The 20,541-nt window shown below is 61.6% G+C and overlaps 2 protein-coding genes across 7 annotated transcripts; both read right to left on the bottom strand.

The window, feature by feature from the left end:
* Window positions 1–6: 6 nt before the first annotated feature.
* Window positions 7–12,597, bottom strand: PLEKHG5 (pleckstrin homology and RhoGEF domain containing G5). 6 transcript variants are annotated; one of them, XM_055798288.1, is made up of 22 exons: window positions 12,462–12,597; window positions 9,178–9,254; window positions 7,072–7,201; window positions 6,788–6,890; window positions 6,647–6,707; window positions 6,451–6,542; window positions 6,236–6,372; window positions 6,011–6,159; window positions 4,224–4,409; window positions 3,881–4,051; window positions 3,711–3,806; window positions 3,571–3,621; window positions 3,301–3,450; window positions 3,115–3,225; window positions 2,893–3,042; window positions 2,668–2,805; window positions 2,253–2,372; window positions 2,030–2,162; window positions 1,843–1,958; window positions 1,629–1,771; window positions 761–1,555; window positions 7–647 (listed from the first exon to the last, which is right to left on the bottom strand). In XM_055798288.1, the coding sequence occupies exons 3-22, from the start codon at window positions 7,112–7,114 to the stop codon at window positions 638–640; spliced, it is 2,955 nt and encodes a 984-aa protein (XP_055654263.1). In that variant the 5' UTR covers window positions 7,115–7,201; window positions 9,178–9,254; window positions 12,462–12,597; the 3' UTR covers window positions 7–637. The 6 variants fall into 6 exon arrangements, with proteins under 6 accessions (XP_055654263.1, XP_055654260.1, XP_055654259.1 ...); XM_055798285.1 differs by lacking the exon at window positions 12,462–12,597 and adding an exon at window positions 11,084–11,355 and having other exon boundaries at window positions 3,115–3,207; XM_055798284.1 differs by lacking the exon at window positions 12,462–12,597 and adding an exon at window positions 11,084–11,353.
* A 1,063-nt stretch (window positions 12,598–13,660) lies between these two features.
* Window positions 13,661–20,540, bottom strand: NOL9 (nucleolar protein 9). Its single transcript, XM_055798291.1, has 12 exons — window positions 20,281–20,540; window positions 19,985–20,210; window positions 19,634–19,761; window positions 19,346–19,484; window positions 18,671–18,767; window positions 17,826–17,923; window positions 16,901–17,062; window positions 16,420–16,708; window positions 15,470–15,581; window positions 14,927–15,104; window positions 14,302–14,435; window positions 13,661–13,994 (listed from the first exon to the last, which is right to left on the bottom strand). Exons 1-12 carry the CDS (start codon window positions 20,470–20,472, stop codon window positions 13,866–13,868), a joined length of 1,884 nt encoding a protein of 627 aa, XP_055654266.1. The 5' UTR covers window positions 20,473–20,540; the 3' UTR covers window positions 13,661–13,865.
* Window position 20,541: the final 1 nt, after the last annotated feature.

The raw sequence follows: 20,541 nt of genomic DNA, 5'->3' as shown, positions 1-20,541 counted from the left end.
AGACGGTTGTGAGCGTGCACCAGCTGGGTTTATTGCTCGGCCGGGACACGGAGCGCAGCCCGGCACGGGACTGCAGCTGGGGCTCCGGCCGCCGTCACGTCCCCCCGTGGCTCCCACGCTCCAGCCCCAGGCTCTGCCATCCATCCCACCCCACAGGGTAAACCCTGTTCCAGCCCAGCACCATCCCCTCCTGCCACAAGCCCCAGCCTCCTCCCCATGCTGCCCACAGCACCGTGCCACCAGCGCTGCGTCCCTCTCAGCACCTTCCCCACTCACCACCACCAACATCGTCATCCCTTCCTCACCCATGGGAGCCGCCCCCCGGTCCCCCACAGCCCCCCGCCCGATGCACCATGGGGTGGCTGGACCCCAATCGATAACCCTTATCTCTGCAGACAAGGGTTCAGCTTAAGCCATGTGCCACATCTGTCCCCGCTCCAGGGAGAAGCGGGCAGCCCCACGCCTCTCTGCCCAGGGCACGTCCTTGCCGAGGGGACCAGTCTGCATCCCCATCCGTGTCCCCACCGGTGTGGCATCCCAGTGCCCGCTCTGCCCGGCCCCAGCATTACGCTACGGTTAGAAGTGGGAGCAGCTCCTTGGTGCATCCGCACGTCCATCCTTACCGCCCCGGTGGCTCTCAGACCTCCCTGCAAGGCACAAAGCAGGGAGAGAGACCCTCAGAGCTGGGACCTGGGGGCCCTGGCGAGCCTCTGGGAGGCCGAGGCCTCCTCTGAGAGGACACAGGCAGGAGTGCGCTTACGAGGCAGTCAGCGTGGAGTTGAGCAGCAGCGTGGTCCGGATCCGGTAAAGCTGTGTCAGCGTCAGCTTGCGGTGCTGTGCCGACTGCGGGTCGGAGAAGGTCCGGCGGGCAGCGGGCAGAGGGTTGTGACCAAGATCCCCTGGGAGGGATGCTGGGCTCTCCACTGGCTCCTCTGGCTCCGAGAGCTCGGAGGTGGAGCTGCCACAGCTGCCAGGGGCAGCCAGGGGGCCGGGGGCTTGGCTAGTCCGGGGGGGGCTGGCACAGAGGTCAGAGAGGCTGCGGCTCTGGCTGAGGGGGGCTGGGGGGCCGGGGGGCAAAAGTAGGGGCAGGCTGGCTTCCGACTTGGACTTGAGCACCCTGGCTGGGCAGGGCAGGAGCTGCACGGGCGTCCGGCGGCGCAGCCGGGGTGAGGGGGGCTGGGGGGCTGGGGGGGCCATGGGGGGCTCCCGCCCCTCCTCAGCTGCCCCTTTTGGCTGCCGGCCGAAGTCCCGCAGGGAGGCGGGTGAGAGCGTGCCATAGGCGCTGTCGATGGAGGACGAGCGGCAGCCGCCGGCTGAGGAGGCCATACCATGGGGCAGGGGTACAGGCAGGGCGCCTGCTGGCAGCTGCCGGGTGGGGGTCTCAGTGGAGGTGGGGGTGTCGGCAGAGGTGCCGGTGCCGATGGAGGTGCTGGTGCCAATGGAGGAACCATCTGAGGTTGAGCTGAAGGGTCCTGCATCCCAGTCCGGGGAGGAGAGCTCGTCACTACCGTCTGCTGCCACCATGGCGAGGGTCTCGGTGGAGCCATCAGAGGGGCTGTGGGGGCAACAGGGTCAGGAGGTGGCTGCAGCAGGCCAGGGGTGCGTGGTGCCCCCCTCCCGCTCCCTACCACTGCTGAGAGTCTGGGCTGGTGCTGCCGCGATGCAGGATGGTAGGTGAACTGGCAGCCGAGGCACCACTCTCGCCATCCTCCTCTTCCTCCTCCTCCTCCTCCTCCATGCGCCGGCGCTGCCTCAGCCGCTGCAGCAGGTTCTGGGGAGGGGAAGGTATCAGAGAGGCACGGGGCACCCGCAGGCCCCCCGCCTGCCCCCCGCGCCCCTCACCTGGGCGTTGCGCACTGCCTCAACCCAGCTGCGGCACAGCGACTGCCCACTGGCCTGGAAGGTGTAGGCGGCCACAGCGCTCCCCAGCTCATTCAGGTAGATGAGGAGGAAGGAGCCTGTGGGCAGGGGCCATCAGCAGTGTCCAGGGACTGCCCCCGCGGTCCCCAGCACCCCCAGCACCGCTCACCCGGGTCCCTGAGCTCCCGGCAGATGACCTTGTCCACCAGCAAGGGTTGCCGGACCACCTTGGTACGCTCAGCCTTCTTGAGGGGCTTGGTGATGAGGAAGAGATCGGTGAAGAGGAAGCAGTAGACGTCCATCTGGGGGTGAGAACAGGGCGGTGGGTGCCGGCCAGCGTGGTGGGCGGGGGCGGGCAGGGGCCGGGGCTCCCCGTCCCCCGCAGTCCTCACCTTGCTGTCTTTACCTTCCCGCATCCGCAGGCTGCCCTCGAGAAGGAGCTGCCGGGTGTCCTCCGGGGAGGTGCCAGGGATGGGGGCCGTCAGGTCCAGCCGCAGGAACTCTTTCAGCAGCTGCCAGGAGCCCCCAGTGTCAGCGCCAGGCACGGCATGGGGTGGCACGGGGTAGCATAGCATGGCATGGAGTGGCTTGGCATGGCGTGGTATTGGATGGCATGACATGGCATGGGTTGGGTTAGCTTGGCATGAAATGACATCATAGGGTGGCATAGCGTGGTATGGTATAGGGTGGCATGACATGGCATGAGGTGGCATGGGTAGCATGGGGTAGCATGGCATGGGATGGCATAGGGTGGCAAGACACAGGGTGGCAGAGCATGGCACGGCAGCTCCACTGCGCCCAGCCCACCTTGTCCACCTCGTCCGTGCTGCCCTCCACTACCTCGTAGGCGTCGATGCGGCTGAGGATGGCGGCCAGGCGCTGCCGCTCCTGCCGCTGGCGCATCCGCGAGTTGACGTCGTTTATGAAGCGCTCCACAGAGCCAATCTGCAGCCGGGGTGGGTGGTGGGTTTGAGGGGCCAGGGAGCACGACCCCATGCTGCACCCCACTGCCCTGTGCCCCCAGCCCCTTACCATGGCAGTGATGGCATCGCGGGCACGTGGGTCGTCTGTCTTCTTCAGCACGGATTTGAGGAGCAGCGGGTACTTGGTGAGGCGCTGGTGGGGCTTCACCAGCATGTCACTTAGCTTCAAGCGGCTGCACTGCTCGTGCTTCTCAGCCCACTGCGGCACACAGGTGTCAGCCCTGGCACTGGCCCCAGCACCAGCCCCCCGGCCCCCACCCGCTCCCCTTACCGTCACGTAGGCGCGGAAAAGCTCACTGTCCCGCAGCAGTGCCCGCATGTACTCCATGCAGCCCTCCTCCTCCATGCAGTACCGCACATAGGGCTTGAAGAGGGAGCCAAACTGGGGGGTGCAGGGGGGTCACTGAGGGGTGCAGCACGGCACAACCCCCTGCCACGGCACAGAGTCTCCACTTACCATCTTGAAGCCATCGAGGAAGTCAATGGGGTCAAGCAGTGCCCCAGTCCGGCGTGCCTTGGCCAGCACTGGGGCCATGACGCCGCGCCACAGCTCACGGTGCAGCCGGATAATATCCCCGATGTTGCTGAAGAGCCGCTCAGCATCCACCTGCAGGGGTGAGGCGGGCCGCTGCACGGGGACGCCACCCTCCCCCTGCCAGCGCGCCCAGACCGAGGTCCGTACTCCGACCCAGGGGGACCCCAGTCCCCGCCGCCCTCCACCGCTCACCTCGCAGAGCAGCCCCGACTCCTGCAGGTTCAGCAGGCAGCAGAGGAAGAGCTGCAGGGACAGAGGGGGGAGTCGGTGGGGGTGCAGCCGCAACCCCCGGCCCCCTGTTGCAGTGCGGCGTGGCTGCCGCTGGCACTCACATCAGTGATGACTTTGAGCTTGCGGATGTAGGTGGCCTCGGTGTGCAGCAGCTCCCAGATGGCTTCCTGCTGGTGGCACTGCCGGCGTGACAGGGCCTGCCGGGCTGAGCGTCAGCACCGTGCCGGTGGCTGGGCAGAGCCACCGCGGTCCCCTAGCCTCCCAGCCCTACCTCCGTGCCATGGATGATCTGCTGCCAGCTCTCCTCCAGCGCCAGCCCGGCCTCATCCCCATCCTCCTCCCAGGAGTCGCGGTCGAAGCGGAGCTGGGGTGGCAGCTTGGGCAGCCCGAAGGTGCTGTAGGCATGCAGCCTGCTCGCCAGCTGCTCCAGCTTCTCAGTCTCCTGGCCGAAAGCGAGGGGCTGGCTAAGGGACCGGCAGGGACATGCCGTGGACCCCCCCCTCACCCTGCCCGCAGAGCTGGGGGGCTCGAGTCCCGGGGTGACCCATCCCAGCTCCCCAGCGCAGCTGCCAGCAGCTCCCATGTCCGCTCCTGGCGCCCACGCTCCCACCTACCCGCCCAAAGGAGCCGGCACTGGTGCTGGAGCCGAAGAAGCCGCTGAAGCGGCTGGCAGCACGGTTCTTCCAGGTGTCAGTGCCATTGGCGGGCAGGGGGCTGCCGCTGTGCGGGGCTGGCTCGGGGCTGGGGATGCTGGCGTCCCCCAGAAACTCTGTCATGTTCTTCCTCCGGCGGCCCGGTGCCTGCAGCGGGGACAGCCGGTGCCCCCGGGGTCAGCGCCCAGCACAGGCGTTCGCCGGGACGGGGACAGCAGCACGGCACAGCACAGCAGGGCTGACCTGGAGCACCCATGGGACAGACAGACACCCACCCGGACGGCACCCCCGGGCAGCGGGGTACCCCCCCGGCCACGCTCCCCGGCCCACACTGACCTGCCTACCTGCATCCTGGGGGCGCAGGGCCCCGGGTGCCGCCTGGCCCAGCCAGGCCAGGTGTGGGCAAGCGGCCGCGGCAGCTGGGGGGCTCAGGGCATCCCGCGGGGAGCAGCGCCCGGCCGAGCCGCCCACCCAGCCGCGCACCCAGCTCGGACAGCGGAGCCGGAGCCGGGCAGGCTGCGGCCGGGCTCCTCCGAAACAAAAGGAGGTGGGGCCAGCGCAGAAAACCTAATTTCCCTCCTCGCCAGATAAGCTAACCAGAACCAAACAATTCACCGGCAGAGATCAAAGCCCCCCAGCCGGCCGTGAGAGCTGGGCCACGGCCAAGCGGCTCCTGCCGTCCCAGGCACCGCCGCAGCGGCGGCCGCCCCGCAGCCCCCTGCGCTGTGCGGGGATGTGCCCGCTGCCGTCGCCTTGCCCCAACTCAAAGGGCAGCAGGGCCGGGGCTGCCTGCCTGTCACAGGGCACAGCACACCGCTGCCGCTGCCCAGCACAGCCCCGCGCCGTGCCACATCCCCAGGCCGCGGCGGGAGAGCCACCACGGCACCATCCCCGCCACGGGAGAGCCACCACGGCACCATCCCCGCCACGGGAGAGCCACCACGGCACCATCCCCACCACTCACCGCACCGCCGTGTCCCCGGGCGCCCCAGCCCCTGCCAGCCCCATCGCCCCGGCGCGGCCCAGCTCCCGCCTGCCCCCAGGGAGGCGGTCGGGGCTGAGACCCACGCAAGGGTGGCCGGTTGCCTGCTGGCCCCGCTGCCTTGCTGGGGCCGTGCCGGTCCTGCAGCCAGGAGTCGTAGTGCCGGACGCGGGCAGCCACCAGCCCTGGCCACACAGCCAGCTTGCCACCCTCACAGGCTGCCAGTGTGGGGCCAAGCGCCAGGTCCTCCCCGCTGGCCCCACTGAGCTGCTCCCCGTGCGCCTGGCAGCCTGCTCCCATGGGGAGTGGCAGCCAGCCCAGCCCCACACCTTATCTGGGGCCAGGGTCCATGGGGCAGGACCCAGCTGTGCTCAGCAGCTGCCAGGCATGGTGGTGAGAGGAGGGCTGGTGGCCAGGGCGAGCCGCAGAGCCGCGCGAGCCCCGGAGCCACGGTGGCACTGAGTGGCTACCACTGCTGGGGTCCCTGCAGCTCCTGTTTGCCTTTGCTCTGGTGCCAGCCTGTACGTGGCACAGCTGCGGGGCTGGTGCCACCAGTGGAGCTGCTATGTCTGGCACAGGGCACTGCCCATGCATTGCCACCAGAGAGCTTGGAGGGGTCCTCAGCCCACACCGTGCAAAACCATCCAGGAGACACCGTGCTGCTGCCCCATGTCCCCATCCTCTCAGCAAGGAGAGCTACAGAGGGACCCCGCGCCCCACCACCCTTCCCCAATTCACCCCACCAAGGGCTGGCACCAGCACTCACCAGGCTGTCGGTGCCCTCCCAGTGTCCTGGCACTAGTTCCAGTGCTGGCCTGAGGAGCGCAGCGGTGCCAGCAGGGTGCAGGATGGGCAAGCTGGCTGACCTGGCATCCCGCACCGCCTGCTCCACCTTCAGCTCATCCCCGGGCTTGGCTGCAGAAGCATTGGGTGGTCAGAGTCCCCCAGGAGCCCTGGGGCAGCCAAGCCTCCCACCAGGCCCCCGCCGCACCTTTCACCCGCAGGTAGTGCCCCCCAAAGCGGTATGCCTCGAACTGGAGGGAGAGTGGCGTGTGGGACTGGTCCAGGTAGATGTCCACCTTGCCCAGCTCGATTGCCTTCCTCTCGAAGACTGGCAGCAGCACCTCCCTGTGGGGACACGAGCCCCACGTCCATCTCCGCATTTGTCCCCATATCGGTCCCTGCATCCATCCCCGGCAGACTCACCCCAGGGACTTCTTCTTTGTGGCTGGCACGATCTCCGCCTCCACATTGATACCGAGGTCGAACTTCAGGGTGAAGCATTCCTTGCTAGGGTCCTGGGGGAGAACGGCAGCCGTTCACCCAGGGGTCCCTCCCACCCACTGGGGCCATGCTGCTGCTGCCCCACCGAGCACCCTGGGGAGCGGGGCCGGTGCCTTACGTCCGTGTGCCTGCGCCGAGCCTTCTTCTTGGGCAGCTTCAGCGCCGAGCTCCTCCACTCCCTGGGGGCACAGGGTGGGCAGATTGATGGGGATGCCATGTGCTGGGGACATGGAGGGGACATGCAGGGCCAGGGGCTCACCCTCTGCTCTCTGCCGGTCCCTCCTCTTCCTCCTCCACATCGGAGGCAGGACTGGTGCGTGGGGGGCACGAGCGCGTCGACATGTTGCGGGCCAGGATGGAGCCTGCAAATGGGCGTCAAGCCAGGCTGTGCCAGCACCGGCTGCATCCCTCTCCCACCCCTGCGCTGCACCAGCCCCACGTGCATCCCATTCCCATCCCTGCATCACGCCGGCCCCCCGAGCGCATCCTGGTGCCACAGAGCTGCTGGGAGCAGCGGTGCCAGCCACATCCAGCCTGGCTCACCTTGCGGGGGCAGGTTGAAGCGGATGTGGCCATCGAAGTGCATGGCGCCATGGAGGCGGCCGTCGCAGAGCTCACACAGGCTGAGGGGGCCGCTGCGGTTCAGCTGCCGGCATTCCACGTGGTGGCATACCTGCGGGTGCACGTGGCCGTCAGGCATGGGCTGCTCGAGGGCTACCAGCTATGGCACCATGAGCAGCGGGGACCCCCCTTCCCATCCCCAGCCGCTGCTGGCACAACGCTCAGAGGCAACACTGAGGCCAGAGCAGGTGTAGGGAGAGTATCGTGAGCAGGATACGGCCATAAGGCTGGGGGTTCTGCACCGCAGAGCCCCCTCCCCGCTCTGCCGCACTGAGCAAGGACTCCGGGAAGGCTGCATAGGCCTAAGCATGGAAGGGGAGCCGGGGGACGGCCACCTGCACCCGTGCCACCCACACCTTGCTGGGTGCCCAGGAGGCCACCCTCCCACGCCGCAGCCCCTTTGTGCTGGCGAGAGCGGTGTCCCTGCAGCAGGACGGAGGAAGCGAGCGTCTGCACTGAAACAATGCTTGAAGCCGGCGCATTTCCTCCGATTGTGTGCTGGCCATGGCCGCGGCCCCAGCCCCGCCGGGCATTCACAGCAGGTTATTTTTAAACCCCTGGCCGGGCCCCCAGCACGGTGCACGGCCTGTGACCCTCAGCCAGCGCCCACCTCACTGGGACCTCCAGCTGGCCCTGCTCCTAGGGACCGCGGCGCTGCCGGCCACTGCCAGCGACCCCCGCTGCACCTCCGGCCTGGCCCCGTCTCCACGCGGGACCCCCATCGCCACCCTGCACGTGGAGGGGTGCGAGGGGTTGCGGGGAGGAGCGAGCCCTGTCCAGGCTTGCCTGCAGCACACTGTGCGCTGCGGGGAGGAAGCGCCCGTGCAGCTCCAGCCGCCCCCGCTTCCTGCCCTCCTTCCTCCCGGCGCTGCTGAGGTCAGAGCTGACGCGCTCCCACCACCCTCGCACTCCCCGAGAGGCCGCCAGTCCCTCCGCGGCACCCACCGCCGTAGCACCCACCAGTGTCCTACCCTAGGCCACGGGGCAGCCCCAGCCCCAGGATGGCCCGTGTCCCCCTCCTCCCGTCCCACCACGTGTCCCAGCCTGCCAGCGTCGCGGCCGTTGCGGCACCTGCGAGACAAGGAGCACAGCCGCAGGCTGCAGGCGGTGGCTGCAGCTGGCACGTGCTCGGTGGGCACCCCCTGGGACCCTCAGCAGCCGCCCCACCAGGATGTGGGGCTCCCATCCACCCCATGCTGGCAGCTCAGCCCTGGGCTCGCCCCGCAGGAGGAGCCAGGCAGGATGCCCAAACCCCTCTGCCCACCCCAGGGATCGGCCCCCAGCCCCACCTCGCTCCCAGCACGTGGCAGCTTTGCCCTCGGCAGCTGCCCCACGAAGCGAGGGGGACGTGGTGCAGGATGAGCCCCCAGCCCAGCCAGGGCCCCGAGTCCCACGCTACCTGCCAGGTGCCCTTGGGGGTCTCTGGCAACAGCAGCAGGGTGGCCCCAGAGGGTCCCTCCTGGTGGTCCCAGCCGCACGCCGAGGCAGCCGCAGCCCTGCACCACACCTGCCCTCGCCGGCACTGGCTCTGCCACCCCAGCCATGCCAAGGCAGTGCAGCGGCACACCTCCCAGCGTGGCCGGGCGGCCGTCCTGCCTGCTGCGCCAAAGATACTGCCCGCGGTCCAGCACGGGAACCCCAGGGGCTCACTGGGAGCCGGTGCCGGTTCAGCCTGGCCCCGCACCCGGCCGGCCGGTGGGAGAGGAGGGACCCTAAATCCACTCCGGTGCCATGGCAGCGAGTGGCAGCGGGGACAGACAGGCTGGAGCGGATTAGCCTGAATCGCACCAGCTAGGGGAAACAGGTAGATGCCGCCAGTGCCGTTAAATGCCGGCAGGACCGCAACCCACCAGGGAATGCACGCCCAGCATGGGCCAGGGGGACGTGGCTGGTAGGGGGCTGCCAGCCATGCTAGGGGGGCTCCGGAGAGCGGCGGGTCAGGCAGAGCCGCACGCTGCCCCTTCTCACCCGTGAGACCGATGCCAGGTGGCAGCTGCCCGGTGCTGCCCACCACCCCACCGGACCCACCTTCACCGCTCTCCTCTCGCCGGTGCAGTCAGGGTTCTGGCAGCGCAGCACTGTCTCCTCTGGTGGGCACGGCTCGGCTGCAGGAGAGAGCAGGGATCAGTGCCAGGGTGCCGCGGTGAGCCCCCCGCCCCCAGCCCCGCTCCCAGCCCTGCCCGCGCAGGGGGCTCCCACACCGCAGTCCCTGGGCTTCAGAACTTGGCAATGCCAAGGCTGGGCCCGCCTGCCCCCGCCTGCCCCGCCGCCTGTCCAGGGGGGTGCAACCCCGTGCCCAAGAGCCAGGGCTACATCCCCGCTGGGGGAAGGCACCGTGCATTCTGCAGCATCAGGCTCCGGCACCTCCTTCCTAGCACCCCAAGTTGTAAGATCAGGACGCGGACCTGCCCCAGCTCCCCCGGGGCTGCAGCAGGAATGCTAAATGTGCCACTTGCCAGCGCCCAGCCGGGCTTAGGAGCCACTTTAAGCTTTGACAGTTAAATCGGCCTTAGGGACAAATCCTATTTTGAAGGCTTTTGTTACGCGTCGCATCTAATCATTTAAAAATAACAGACACTAGCAAACGAGCAGCAGGAAGCCTCCTGCAGGGTAGCCCCACTGCGGGGCAGGGATGCTCCCATGGGAAGCTGCGCTGCCAGACCCGGAGGTGATGCAGAGAGGCCCGGCAGCACCGCTGCACCAGGCGGCACCGGCCAGCGCGGCCACACCAGCTCCAGCAGCAGGGCAGCCGGCACAGGGGCTTCCCTCGCTGCACCGCTCCCCTCTCCCACATCCCTCCTGCCAACAAAAACAGCATCCGCGCCGGCCCGAGCGGGACCGCGGCCAAGGCCGGGGTTAGACTCAGTCTGCGGGGAAAAAAAACGTCTTTTGGGGCAGCGCTGAAAAAGCTGCTGCTTCTGCTGGGGGAGAGGGAGGCGATCCGGATGGGTGCCCGCTGCCCCAGCTCCCAGCCCGCAGGCAGCGCCGGGCGCAGGCAGGGTGCCCACGCCAGCAGGGGCTGCGGCAGCATGGCAGGCGCTGCTGGGCGATGGTGCGGGAGCAGCCAGGCAGGGCTCGGCTTGCCACCCCCCGGGAGAGGGCTGGGAGCCGGGGTACCCGCTGCCCCTGCGGCGGGAGCACAATGAGGGCTCTGTCCCCGCGGCCGCCCCGCAGCGCCCGCCAGGCTGGGCCAGACCCCTGCCCCCCGCCACCACCGTTTCACTTGACCTATCGGGAATAATAACGGAAACAAATAAGAAATTCTTTCACGCACCCAAGGGAAATTTTTCCAAACTCACCGAAAACCCGAGGCCGGCCAGAGCAGCCGGTGGTGCCAGGGACCAGCCCCACGCTGCAGCCACCGGCACAGCCGGAGCCGCGTGGGTTTTCCTGAACGCCGGCCCTGGCAGCGGGTCACACGCACACTAAGGCCTTTGGTGTGCCAGGCAGAAGCTCCTCGGCAGGGAGCATCCAGGGGACCCCCAGTTTCTGGCAGAGGCAGGAGGGTGCCCAGGTCCCCACCAGACACTTCAGGGACCGAAGGAGGGATCCTGACCCCAGCAGCTCCTCTCCCCAGCCAGACACCACCTCCTCCTCCTCCTCCTCCCGCTGCTGCCGGCCGTGTTATCGTGCCTGGCTCTCCCGGTGACAGCAAACGAGTTTGAAACCGGACCGTCCTTGCACCAGAGCGCACCGTGGCAGCTCACCGTTTCAGATGCCTGTCTGAGCTGGGAGGGAGCGGGGCCGGCGCCACAGGTCGGTTTGCTGAGCGCTCCCCATCTGCACCTGCAGCATCCCCACAGCATCCCTGCTGCATCCCCGCTCCCGATGGAGCTTCTCCTGGCCCCTCGCCCTCGTTGCCAGGGCGGGAGGTTTTTGGCCAAGTGTGGCTGCCCGCAGCCTGCTGGCCCCCCGCGGCCCCCCGGCCACCTACCCCCAAGCTCCTCGCTGATGTCCAGGCTGGAGCTCCAGGAGAAGCGCTCCACCGCCCCGTACTCCAGCCCCGCCAGCCCAGCAGGCAAAGCCTCCAGCTCATAGGCACCCCGCTTCCTCCAGTACAGAAACATCCTGGGGTCACGGCTGGGGGGCCCCCCGGAGCCGTGCCCGCCCCGCTGGGGCCACCGCTGGGACTAACCAGGGGAGAGCGGCTCCGGCTTTAAGAGCAGATCCTGGTCTCCGGACAAGCGGCGCATTCACGCCGGTGGCCGGCCGGGAGCCGTGGAGCGGCAGAGGGTGCTGCTGGAGGCTGCCCAGCGCCCGCGCGGGGGGCACACAAAGGGCCTTTCTTCAGCCTCCTACAGACATTGCACAAATTTCACTTTCCGCCGTCTATGAAAGACATTCGGCTGCGGAGACAAGACGCGCTTGTGATTAAAATAATCGGCATGAAGAGGGGGGCTGTTCGGCGGCTCCATCGTCAGATGGCTTTTGGGGGGGGCAGGAATGCACCGCTCTGAGCCCCGGCTGCACCCCCGCACGTCTGGGCTCCCAGCCGGCGTAGGGAAAGCCAGGGGTCTTTAGAGGGGGTTTCCCCCCTCCTAAATCTGAGCGAACGGGAAAGCAACAGACAGGGCTTAAAACCCGCACAGGCAGCGCAGGATGGCACCTTTGTCCTGCCCCATGCAAAACTCTCCCTAAACCAGGCAGAAAAACAAGATAGCGCGCAGGATGATCAGCCGGGATAAGACCAGCCCAGCCCCCAAACTCATTGGCACCAACAGCATCTTCTCCCAAAGGCGCTCCACGCTCCCCGTTGTTTCGCTACTTCTAGGCACCCTGTGCCAGAAAAGGTAGCCAGAACTTAAGAAAAAAATCGTTGAAGAGATGCCAAAGTATTAAAAATAAATTCCCGCTTTATTTAGCAAGTCCTTGATGTTCTAAGTGCTAAGGAACCCATTTCGTGTCCGCGACGTTACCGAGTGCCCCAACCCTCTCTAACGGGATGCTATGCTGTGGTTTACGCTCCAAAGCCCCCCGCTGCCACCGTCCCCCTCGGGGCAGACCCGCGGTGAGCACCAGCACCAGGCCTGGTCCCCTCCGCCCCAGACCGCTGCACCCGCCTCCAGGCCCCAGCACTGCCACCTTGGTCCCCCCAGACAGGCCCAGAACCGGACACTCGAGGCGCAGCACGGGTGGGTTACTCACTCGTCTCCCATCTCCAAGGTGAGGACCCCCACCCAGCCAGCGTGGGGTCTGGCACCCTCGGCCAGGCTCAGCGGATGCTGGGGGGCCGGTGACAGCACCCAGGGGGATGCTTGGCCCCAGGGGGGGTGGGTGCCAGGCATTTCAACCGCACCACTCACCCGTCTCACCTTTCCCAGTGCCTTTTCCACCAGTTCCCCTGTGACTTCAATGCCCGCCTGGCCCCGCTCGGGATTTTTTCCCCCGGCTCCACCACGGCCCCTGTATTTATTTTAGCTGCTGCTCGGGCCAGGTTGCTGGCCAAGTCCTTTCTTCCCTGCCAGACCCAGCCAGATGGGGATAATTAGGCCTGGATTAAGTTAAAGCTTTAACTCTTTGAAAGCAGCAATGCTGCACAGCCCCTCGCAGCTCCTCTCCAGCTCCGTCCCCTCCCCGCTAGTCATCCCATTTAGTTTGTTTACAGGTAGACGTTTCTGGAGCGCTAGGAAATCTTGCAAACTAGATGAAAGCATTTTTTGCACATTACTCACGCCCACAGCAGCCTCCAGCTGAAAAGATCTGGCACCGAGCGGTGCGCCGCATCCCTCCTTCCTCCGCGGGAAGAGACCTGGCCACAGGGCATCTGGACAGGCACGCTTTTGGGGGGCCGCAGAGCCTGGGGCCGGACTGTCCCCCTGCTCTGGGACATGGGCAGGGCCGCGCCCCGTTAGCAGCTGTATTTTTGCAGCCATAGATCCCTTAAACGCCTGACTTAAATCCCTCAAACGTGCTGATACCACCCATCCAGAAGTGGTTTTCCCAAAAAGGTCCTCACCTCCATGTGAGACGCTCACTCACCCCTGCGTGACTCCCGCCAACCTCAGCTTCTCTCAGGAGTAGGCCGCTGCCCAAAGTGCTGGGAAAAAAAACAAAACAAAACATCCAAAAATAGAAGTTCCTTGTGTTTCCCCACGGGGCACAGCCCAGCTAACAAGTTCGGGCAAGACCAAGCAGCCCCACGCTCTGTGCGGCACCTCAGCTCTTCCTCACTTCCACCCCACCGTAGCCTCTGCCACAGCACAGCCCGCGTGGACAGAGCTGGGTGACACCGAGCCAGGCCCAGAGCCCGGCCCGCACCCAAGGCGCTGCGCAGGGTACACAGGCAGAGCCGGCCGCGCGGCGGAACGAAGCAGTGTCCCCAGGCGCAGAGGGCTGCAGCGGGCCATGGCCAGCGCAAGCTGTGACCATGCCAACCAACGGCTCGTCCGCGAACGGAGAACAGCACCGCTTCCCCTTCCAGGCAGGGAGTGCTTCTCATGGGAACCGCCCCCAGCCTCCACCAGCGTGTCCAAGTCAACACGGGCCGAGGAAAAAACTCAGACCAAACCACTGGTTTTAATGGATATTTATTACAAAACACCGAAATACAAACTGAAAGTATAAAACATTATCAAAACCGGACATGCTGCAGTATCTCCACCAGACGCCTGTCCAGGGTCTCTCAGAGCTCTGAGCACCCAGGGCTTCCGTGGCCGCAGCGGGCTCTTGCCAGGCCCTGTACAGAACTCATCCCGCGGGCCGAGCTCCCCAAGGCTTTAGGCATAATCACACTCAAACGCGTACTCCCTCCTCTTGAAATGCTTCTTCTTTTTCAGCTTCCCAGACCCCAAGATGCTGTAGTTATAATCGGATGTGACATAGGGGATCTCTCCCTCAACTCCTTGCTGAAAAAACAAAACCAGGAACAACTTTAAGAAGTCTGAATGGAACAAGAAGCGTTTTCCTCTACACGCTGACCAAGCTGACTGGTGGGAAGGAAGGAGCAAGCGATCACTGAACAAACCCTGCTCTGGTATCTGAAACACGAGAAGAACGCCCTCCTCTCTCTTGTTTCTACCTGCTAAGGACAACTTCCTAGAGAGATAACCATCTGCTAATGCCCAGGCATCTCCAAGCATGCATAAGCCTCAAAAATATGGAAATGGAAAAGCTGCCAGCCAGCCTAAGCGCAGCCTCCCATACAGCTCCTACCTGGCCCACAAGAATGCAGTTTGGGATGGAAATATTTCCAAGGAGCAAACAATTCACTTGTCTCAGGTTCTCTGGAGGCACTGGCGTCAGAATGTGGTAAAGCTTCCTCTCCATCTCCACCCCTCGGACAATTCCTTAAAAAAAACCAACAACCACAAATGCACAATTCGGTCTTAACTGCACCGCTACATACAAGCGGCAACTTCCCAAACGGCGCATCCTCGTTCATCGGTACGCTCCTACCGAAACCCGAGCTCAGCATCAAACTCCCAGTCAGACCCGCAATATTAAATCATAGGAGGAAACTGAGAGACAACTACAGGAATTTTGCATAAGCCACGTGGAATCTGCTTTGGAGAATGTGAATCCAGAAAGCAAGTAAACTGCCGAGTTATGAAAGAGAGAAGCAAGCTACAAAAGGTGCTGCTCGGTGACATCCCCCATAGCTGTTACCACAAGGTAACAAAAACCACAGGACTCGAGCACAGCTCGTAACAGAAGAGATACTCTCTCATGCCACTTTTTCAGTTTTTTTGAAAGAGCAGGCAATTCTGTCACTCTGCAACCTATCTGTCAAAACAACAACAGGCGAGAATGCAGCTTGAGCTCTCCGGGGCTTGCTCACCGAAGCCAAGGCAATCACAGACCGGTGTCTGTGTCAGCAAGACCGGCCCCTCGCTTTCGCATTTGATTTCATCCGGTATCCTGCAGAGCCCGACCCAGCTGGCGTTCACCGCGTACATGATGTTGGTAGGAGCGACGTCGCTGTGAATCACCCTGAGTGCAACAGCACTGAAAGGTACCTGAGGGGGTAAAGAAAAAGAAGGAAAAAACTGTTCATCATCAGTTCAGTTTGAGTTCAGAGATAAGATAACACCAAGCACACAAAAACGGAATGCTCTGTGCCTACACCTACAGACAGGCTGTACCTCAGCGGCAAATGCAACAGTTTCAACATTAACAACCAAACGCACAGAAATCACGTGCCATGCCGACACTTCCACAGAAACCCGACTTCCAGATACACTGAATAAAGTCCTTATCTTTTTGCAGATTACAACATGTTCTCCCCTCTTCTGAAAACCACTTGCAGCACAAGCAGAACTGTCAGTTACTATGAGCCGGGCTCTCTGCAACATCTCCAAGCCTTTCAAAAACAGTCATTTACCTGATAGGGCACAAGACTGTGCAGCGGAAGCACTGCCCCTATGTCTGGGGACTGCAGCTGACCCAGGTAACCCAGTATGGACATGTCACGCAAGATGCTGCTATGTACTCGCCTGCAAAAATAACCACAAGTCAAGGGAAGGCAGCACACCCTCGCACAACAGTTCATACCCCAGGCAGTCCCCAGTACGCCGTGCAGAATTCCATACTAGTTTTTAAAACTTCTATCACTGAAGAAAATGTAGAGCTCCGTTTTTATTACCTCTAAGGGATCCCAGGATTTAGGGCATTGTTTCAACTTCAAAAAGGCATTAACTAACAAGGGTGGTGGGGTTTTTTAACAAAGTCTGTTATTGGGTAACAGCTCACTTCTCCTACCCAGATGTCCACACGCCTTTCAGGCAGAGTAACGTATCTGTTTTCTTAACGAGCTCATTAATCAAGGCAGAGTCAAAAAAAAAAAAAAAAAGAGTACTTAGAATTGGCAATAAAGACCCAAAATCCAGGAAAATAAACATTTCCGAGACACTCAAGTACCAAAGAAATTGAGATATAATGCAATCATCATCTAGATCCATGAGAAATGGATAAGGAACCCCTCAATTGGGGAAAAAACCCAAAGGAGACATAGTATCAATGATTTCATGGGGTAGTCACCTCCAGCGTAAAACTAAGTAACTGTCAGCAGTTCACTGGAAGTGGAGAAGGGAAAAAGCAATCCCCTCTCCCCGGCCTGAAAACCCAACCCTACACAAACATCCCCCCAAATACACTGCCCAGAAAACCCAAACACCTACCACCCAAACCACCCCCTAGTAAGTAAACTAACCAGCTCTGACTGATGTAATGGAGCTCTTGAGGCCAAAGCAAAGCAAGAGCCTTTCCCATCGGGACTACGCAGGATGTTGTTACGCCCGCTACCCACCACGCAGCACTAAACCTTCTACTTACGCTTCACCTGCAATCCCCGCTCGAGGGAATTCTGGGTGGACGTACAGCAACTTGTACTCAGGAGCCGATGCATCTCCCTCCCCTTCAGAGGACTTCCAGTTCTCCACTTCACTCGCACCCACCTGCTTGCACTTGGCTTGCTGTTTGCCTTTGGTGTACAGGCCCGGGCTGAGATGAACGTACTCTGGGGTGAGCGGAGCCATGGCTTTCCAGTCGTACACGTCCATCTGAACAATGTGACTGGGTGACAACAGCCGAATGATATCAATCAGAAGCAGCAAGCCCTCACCTTTAGGGAGCAGAGAAAACACTATTGCTGCCGCTGCATAAACGCTCAGAATGCTGTTACAGAAAACCAGTACTAGCTCAAGGTGGGCAAGCTGCATTTTCTGGTTCTGGACTCTAGAAAGCATGGTGGTGTACCGCTACGATTATTACCTTCCTTCCACACCACCTTTTAAGACAGATTTATCCCGTTTACCTTTCACCCAGCCCATGGTGTTGATGACCAAAGGCACTTCCTTCTTGTAGGAGCTGAACACATACTTCACAACATCAAGGTATCTTTCTGTGTCCTGTTCACAACTTGTCTGTCCGTAATACACCATCTTACAAGGCATCTGTTGATGGGTGAATGGTGGACCTGAAACAGCGAGCAGCAAACCTCTTGGAGGTTCAGCATGTCAAATCAAAAACCTCCCATCCCTGTAGCACCTCTACAAGCAATCCCTTCCAAAATAATCTGTTCTCCTTTCACGTGCTAATGGTTCTTCCTGTACAGCCTGCACCTACAGAGAAAATTTTCTGTCACTTGCAAGACTCCATGTTAAAAGTTTTGTTTAGGATTTTTCTTTTAGTTTGTTTGAAATCGCTGGTTACACACTTGTGAATTTCAAGACAACTCTTTACCACAGACTACCCAAAAAGTAAACCAGTCTGGCCATATCCTTTTTAGACAGCTACCCAAATCCACAAGAGCACAAATACCAGCGATTTCTCTCACTCTGGTTTTTTTTACACTCGTAACAACGGCCCCCAACCTATGTGGATCCCCTTTGTATTTCTCAAGCTAGTTTTATCTATGGATACTGAAAACTGGGAAAGATTTTCCCATAGAGATGTTTAAAATCTGAAAGGCTGAAAATCCACTTTGACATGCCACAGCCTGTTCCACTACCTTATAAACAACCACCTACTTTCACTATCCAAACCCAGAAAAAACAAGCAGGAAGAGTAGCTCCATGTTACTTAGTGAGATTTTCACACAGAGCTCAGATGCCCCTAGCAAGAAAACTGTGTGAAAGGCAGACGTGGAAACTCCCGCTGAAGTACAGCCTTTACTCAGAAAGCACCTTCTGGAAATGAAACAGGTTTCTGGCAACTGCAAAAAATGCCAAAACACGCACCGAGAATTGGCTCCGTTACGTTACTTAAAGACACACATCCAGGCGGCGTAAATTCGGTTTGACCTATGTCACATTCCATATATTCAATTGAGGGAAGGCTGCAGGGAAAGAAGTCTGCATATTAGCATCCACTAAAAAAAATAAGAAACAGGACGTGACCTGGAACACATCAGAAACACAGTCTGATTTTGTTCCAGGTTGTCAAAAATAAATTCTTGAATAAAATCAAACCACCACTTGCCTCTCTCCTTCCCTCACTAGACAAGAGCATTAAGCGAGAACGTAAAAGGCTCACCTACAGTTCAGTATTCTATTACAACAGCTCCATACCCACCCAGTTTTAAGGGAAGCAGCTACAACAATAATTAGAGGCGGTACTAATCAGTGTACCACCTCTCCCATGTTAACTGGGCACCCCAAGACCAGCCATTTGAGACTTATAAACTCTATAATCTTTATTTTAAGCGTGCAGCGGGCATCAAATAGGCTTCTACATCTTGCTCTGCCAAGAATCTTCAAAAACACTACCTAATTATACCTTACTGCATGTTTTCAAGCATTTTAACCCCCAACTCCTTCCTGAACCCTAACTGCTTGGTGATGAACTCTAGTTCACATACTCCAAAACAGCAATTTAGTAGTATTTCAATAGAATTTTTTTCAGTAGGCAGCATTTCTGAAAGGAACCCAAGACAAGATTGCCTGTTTTTCTGAATTTTTGTTTTTAAAAATATATCCACCTTCCAGTTGTTAACAGCTTTTCTGAGAATCCTGGCAGGCAGGTTTTTTCCTTCTCCTAAATCCCACTGAATACTTAAAAATTTGTAGAATGTGAAAAGACTCACCGATTCAGTAACAGATTAATCAGGTATCTGTTAAATGTTGATTTCCCAGTGTTTTTTGGGCCACACACCAGAACCACAGGGACACCTTCATCTTCCGCTGGAAAAACAAATATACTCTGAAATTGATCAATGCTGTCAGTTACTCTTACGTGCCCCATTTATAGAAGTTTGTTAAAAAAGCCCAAAAAACCCTACAGACTCTGTGGTCTGACTAGGATATATTTTAAATAAATGGGAAAACATCTATCAAAGACAAGCACAATAAGTGTACAAGCGTAAAGGCGAAAGGCTCCTGAAGTGAGAGGCAAGCTCTAGCACTACAGGCCAGCACGTGTGAACTCCAACCGCTCACGCGATTTTAGATGATGCTGGGTAAGTAAGACTAAGTAAGGGGAGTTTTTCTACCTGCTACAAAAAAAGAGCAAAACGAGAGCTTCGATGTCAGATTGGGAAGTGCCTTTACAGCAGCGAGCTGCCTGTCTGGAGGGACAGTAACAAACGCACTTGAAGCGATGCACAAGCTGAAGACTCCCAGCATGTAGGAGAAAACCATGACCCCTCTAGAGTGCCTGTCGCAGGGCACACTCTCCCTAACTTTACCTCACGAAAAGCCTCACCGATTTCCTTACTTGATGTCACTAAAGCCCGCAGGCCCAGCTGGCGCACACCACTCACCACAGCATGCTTGGATCAGCTCCTCCAGAGCCACCAACATGCTCTCTGACACCAGCAGCCCGCGCTCGGAGCTGCACTTCACGATGCCAACAGATGCCAGAACGGCATCTTCTGGCGTGAAGCTGGATTCTTCCTTTTTCTGGGGAAGAGAGAAAAACGCTCAGGAGGGGCGTGCGTGAGGCCTGGCAGCTGTGCTGCTGGGCACCGGGGCGGCTGCCTCTCGCTCTGCGCGAGGCCTGTTTGGGAAGGCGCAGGCCGGGGCGGGCACACGGCTCCTCCGGCTCTCACCTGGGGCTCGAAGAGCCGTGACAGCGGCGGGTGGCTCAGCAGAAACCGCGTCACCGGCGTGTCCAGGTGCTCCAGCAGCACCACGGCGCACTCGGGCGAGAACCGCGCCATCACCTTCACCCGCGCCTCTGCAAGGGGGGAGAGCGCCGCCCTCAGCCCGCGCTCAAGGGCAGCGCCCGCGCCGCACGCAAAATGGCGGCCGCCCCGCACCGCGCCGCACACAAAATGGCGGCCGCCCCGCACCGCGCCGCGCGCGAAATGGCCGCCGTCCCGCACCGCGCCGCGCGCGAAATGGCGGCCCGCAAGCGGCGGCCCGCGCTCCGCTCCCCCCCCCGCCCCGCTGGCACTCACGGCGGCGGACGCTGTGCGCCCGCATGGCGGCGCGGGCGGCGGCGCGGAGCTGCCGGAGGTCGGCGGCGGGCGGGCGCTCGGCGGGCAGCGCCTCCAGGCTGAGCGCGCAGTGGGTGGCGGGCGAGAAGACCGGCAGCCCCGGCTGGTGCGAGGCGACGGCGAAGCCCAGCAGGCGGACGGCGCCGTACAGGCATCGCAGGCGGCACTTGCCGGTGAAGGTCAGCGCCTGCGGGGGCAGAGCGGCGTGAGGCGGCGGCGGGCGTGAGGCGGGCGGCGGCGGGGCCGGCCGCGCTCACCTGCCGCGGCGCCAGGAGCAGGACGGCGGTGCCCTCCGTCGCCTCCACGGCCGCCAGCCCCCCCTCGGCCGGCGGCACCATGCCGGCGCGGGCGAAGGAGGCGGCGAACTCCCTCCAGGCCGCCTCGGCCCGGCCCCCGCGGGACAGGGCCCGGCGGGGGCGGCGGGCCGGCGGGCCGCGCCGTGCGGGCATGGCCGCCTCAGCCTCCCTCCGCCTCCCGCGGGGCCGCCCCTCGGCCCGGCGCCGCCCGCCCCGTTAAGA

The sequence above is a fragment of the Falco peregrinus genome, chromosome 3 (assembly GCF_023634155.1).
Source record: "Falco peregrinus isolate bFalPer1 chromosome 3, bFalPer1.pri, whole genome shotgun sequence".
Taxonomy (NCBI): Eukaryota; Metazoa; Chordata; class Aves; order Falconiformes; family Falconidae; genus Falco; species Falco peregrinus.
Note: the sequence above shows the minus strand (reverse complement) of the source record. Positions and strands in the feature narration are given on the sequence as shown.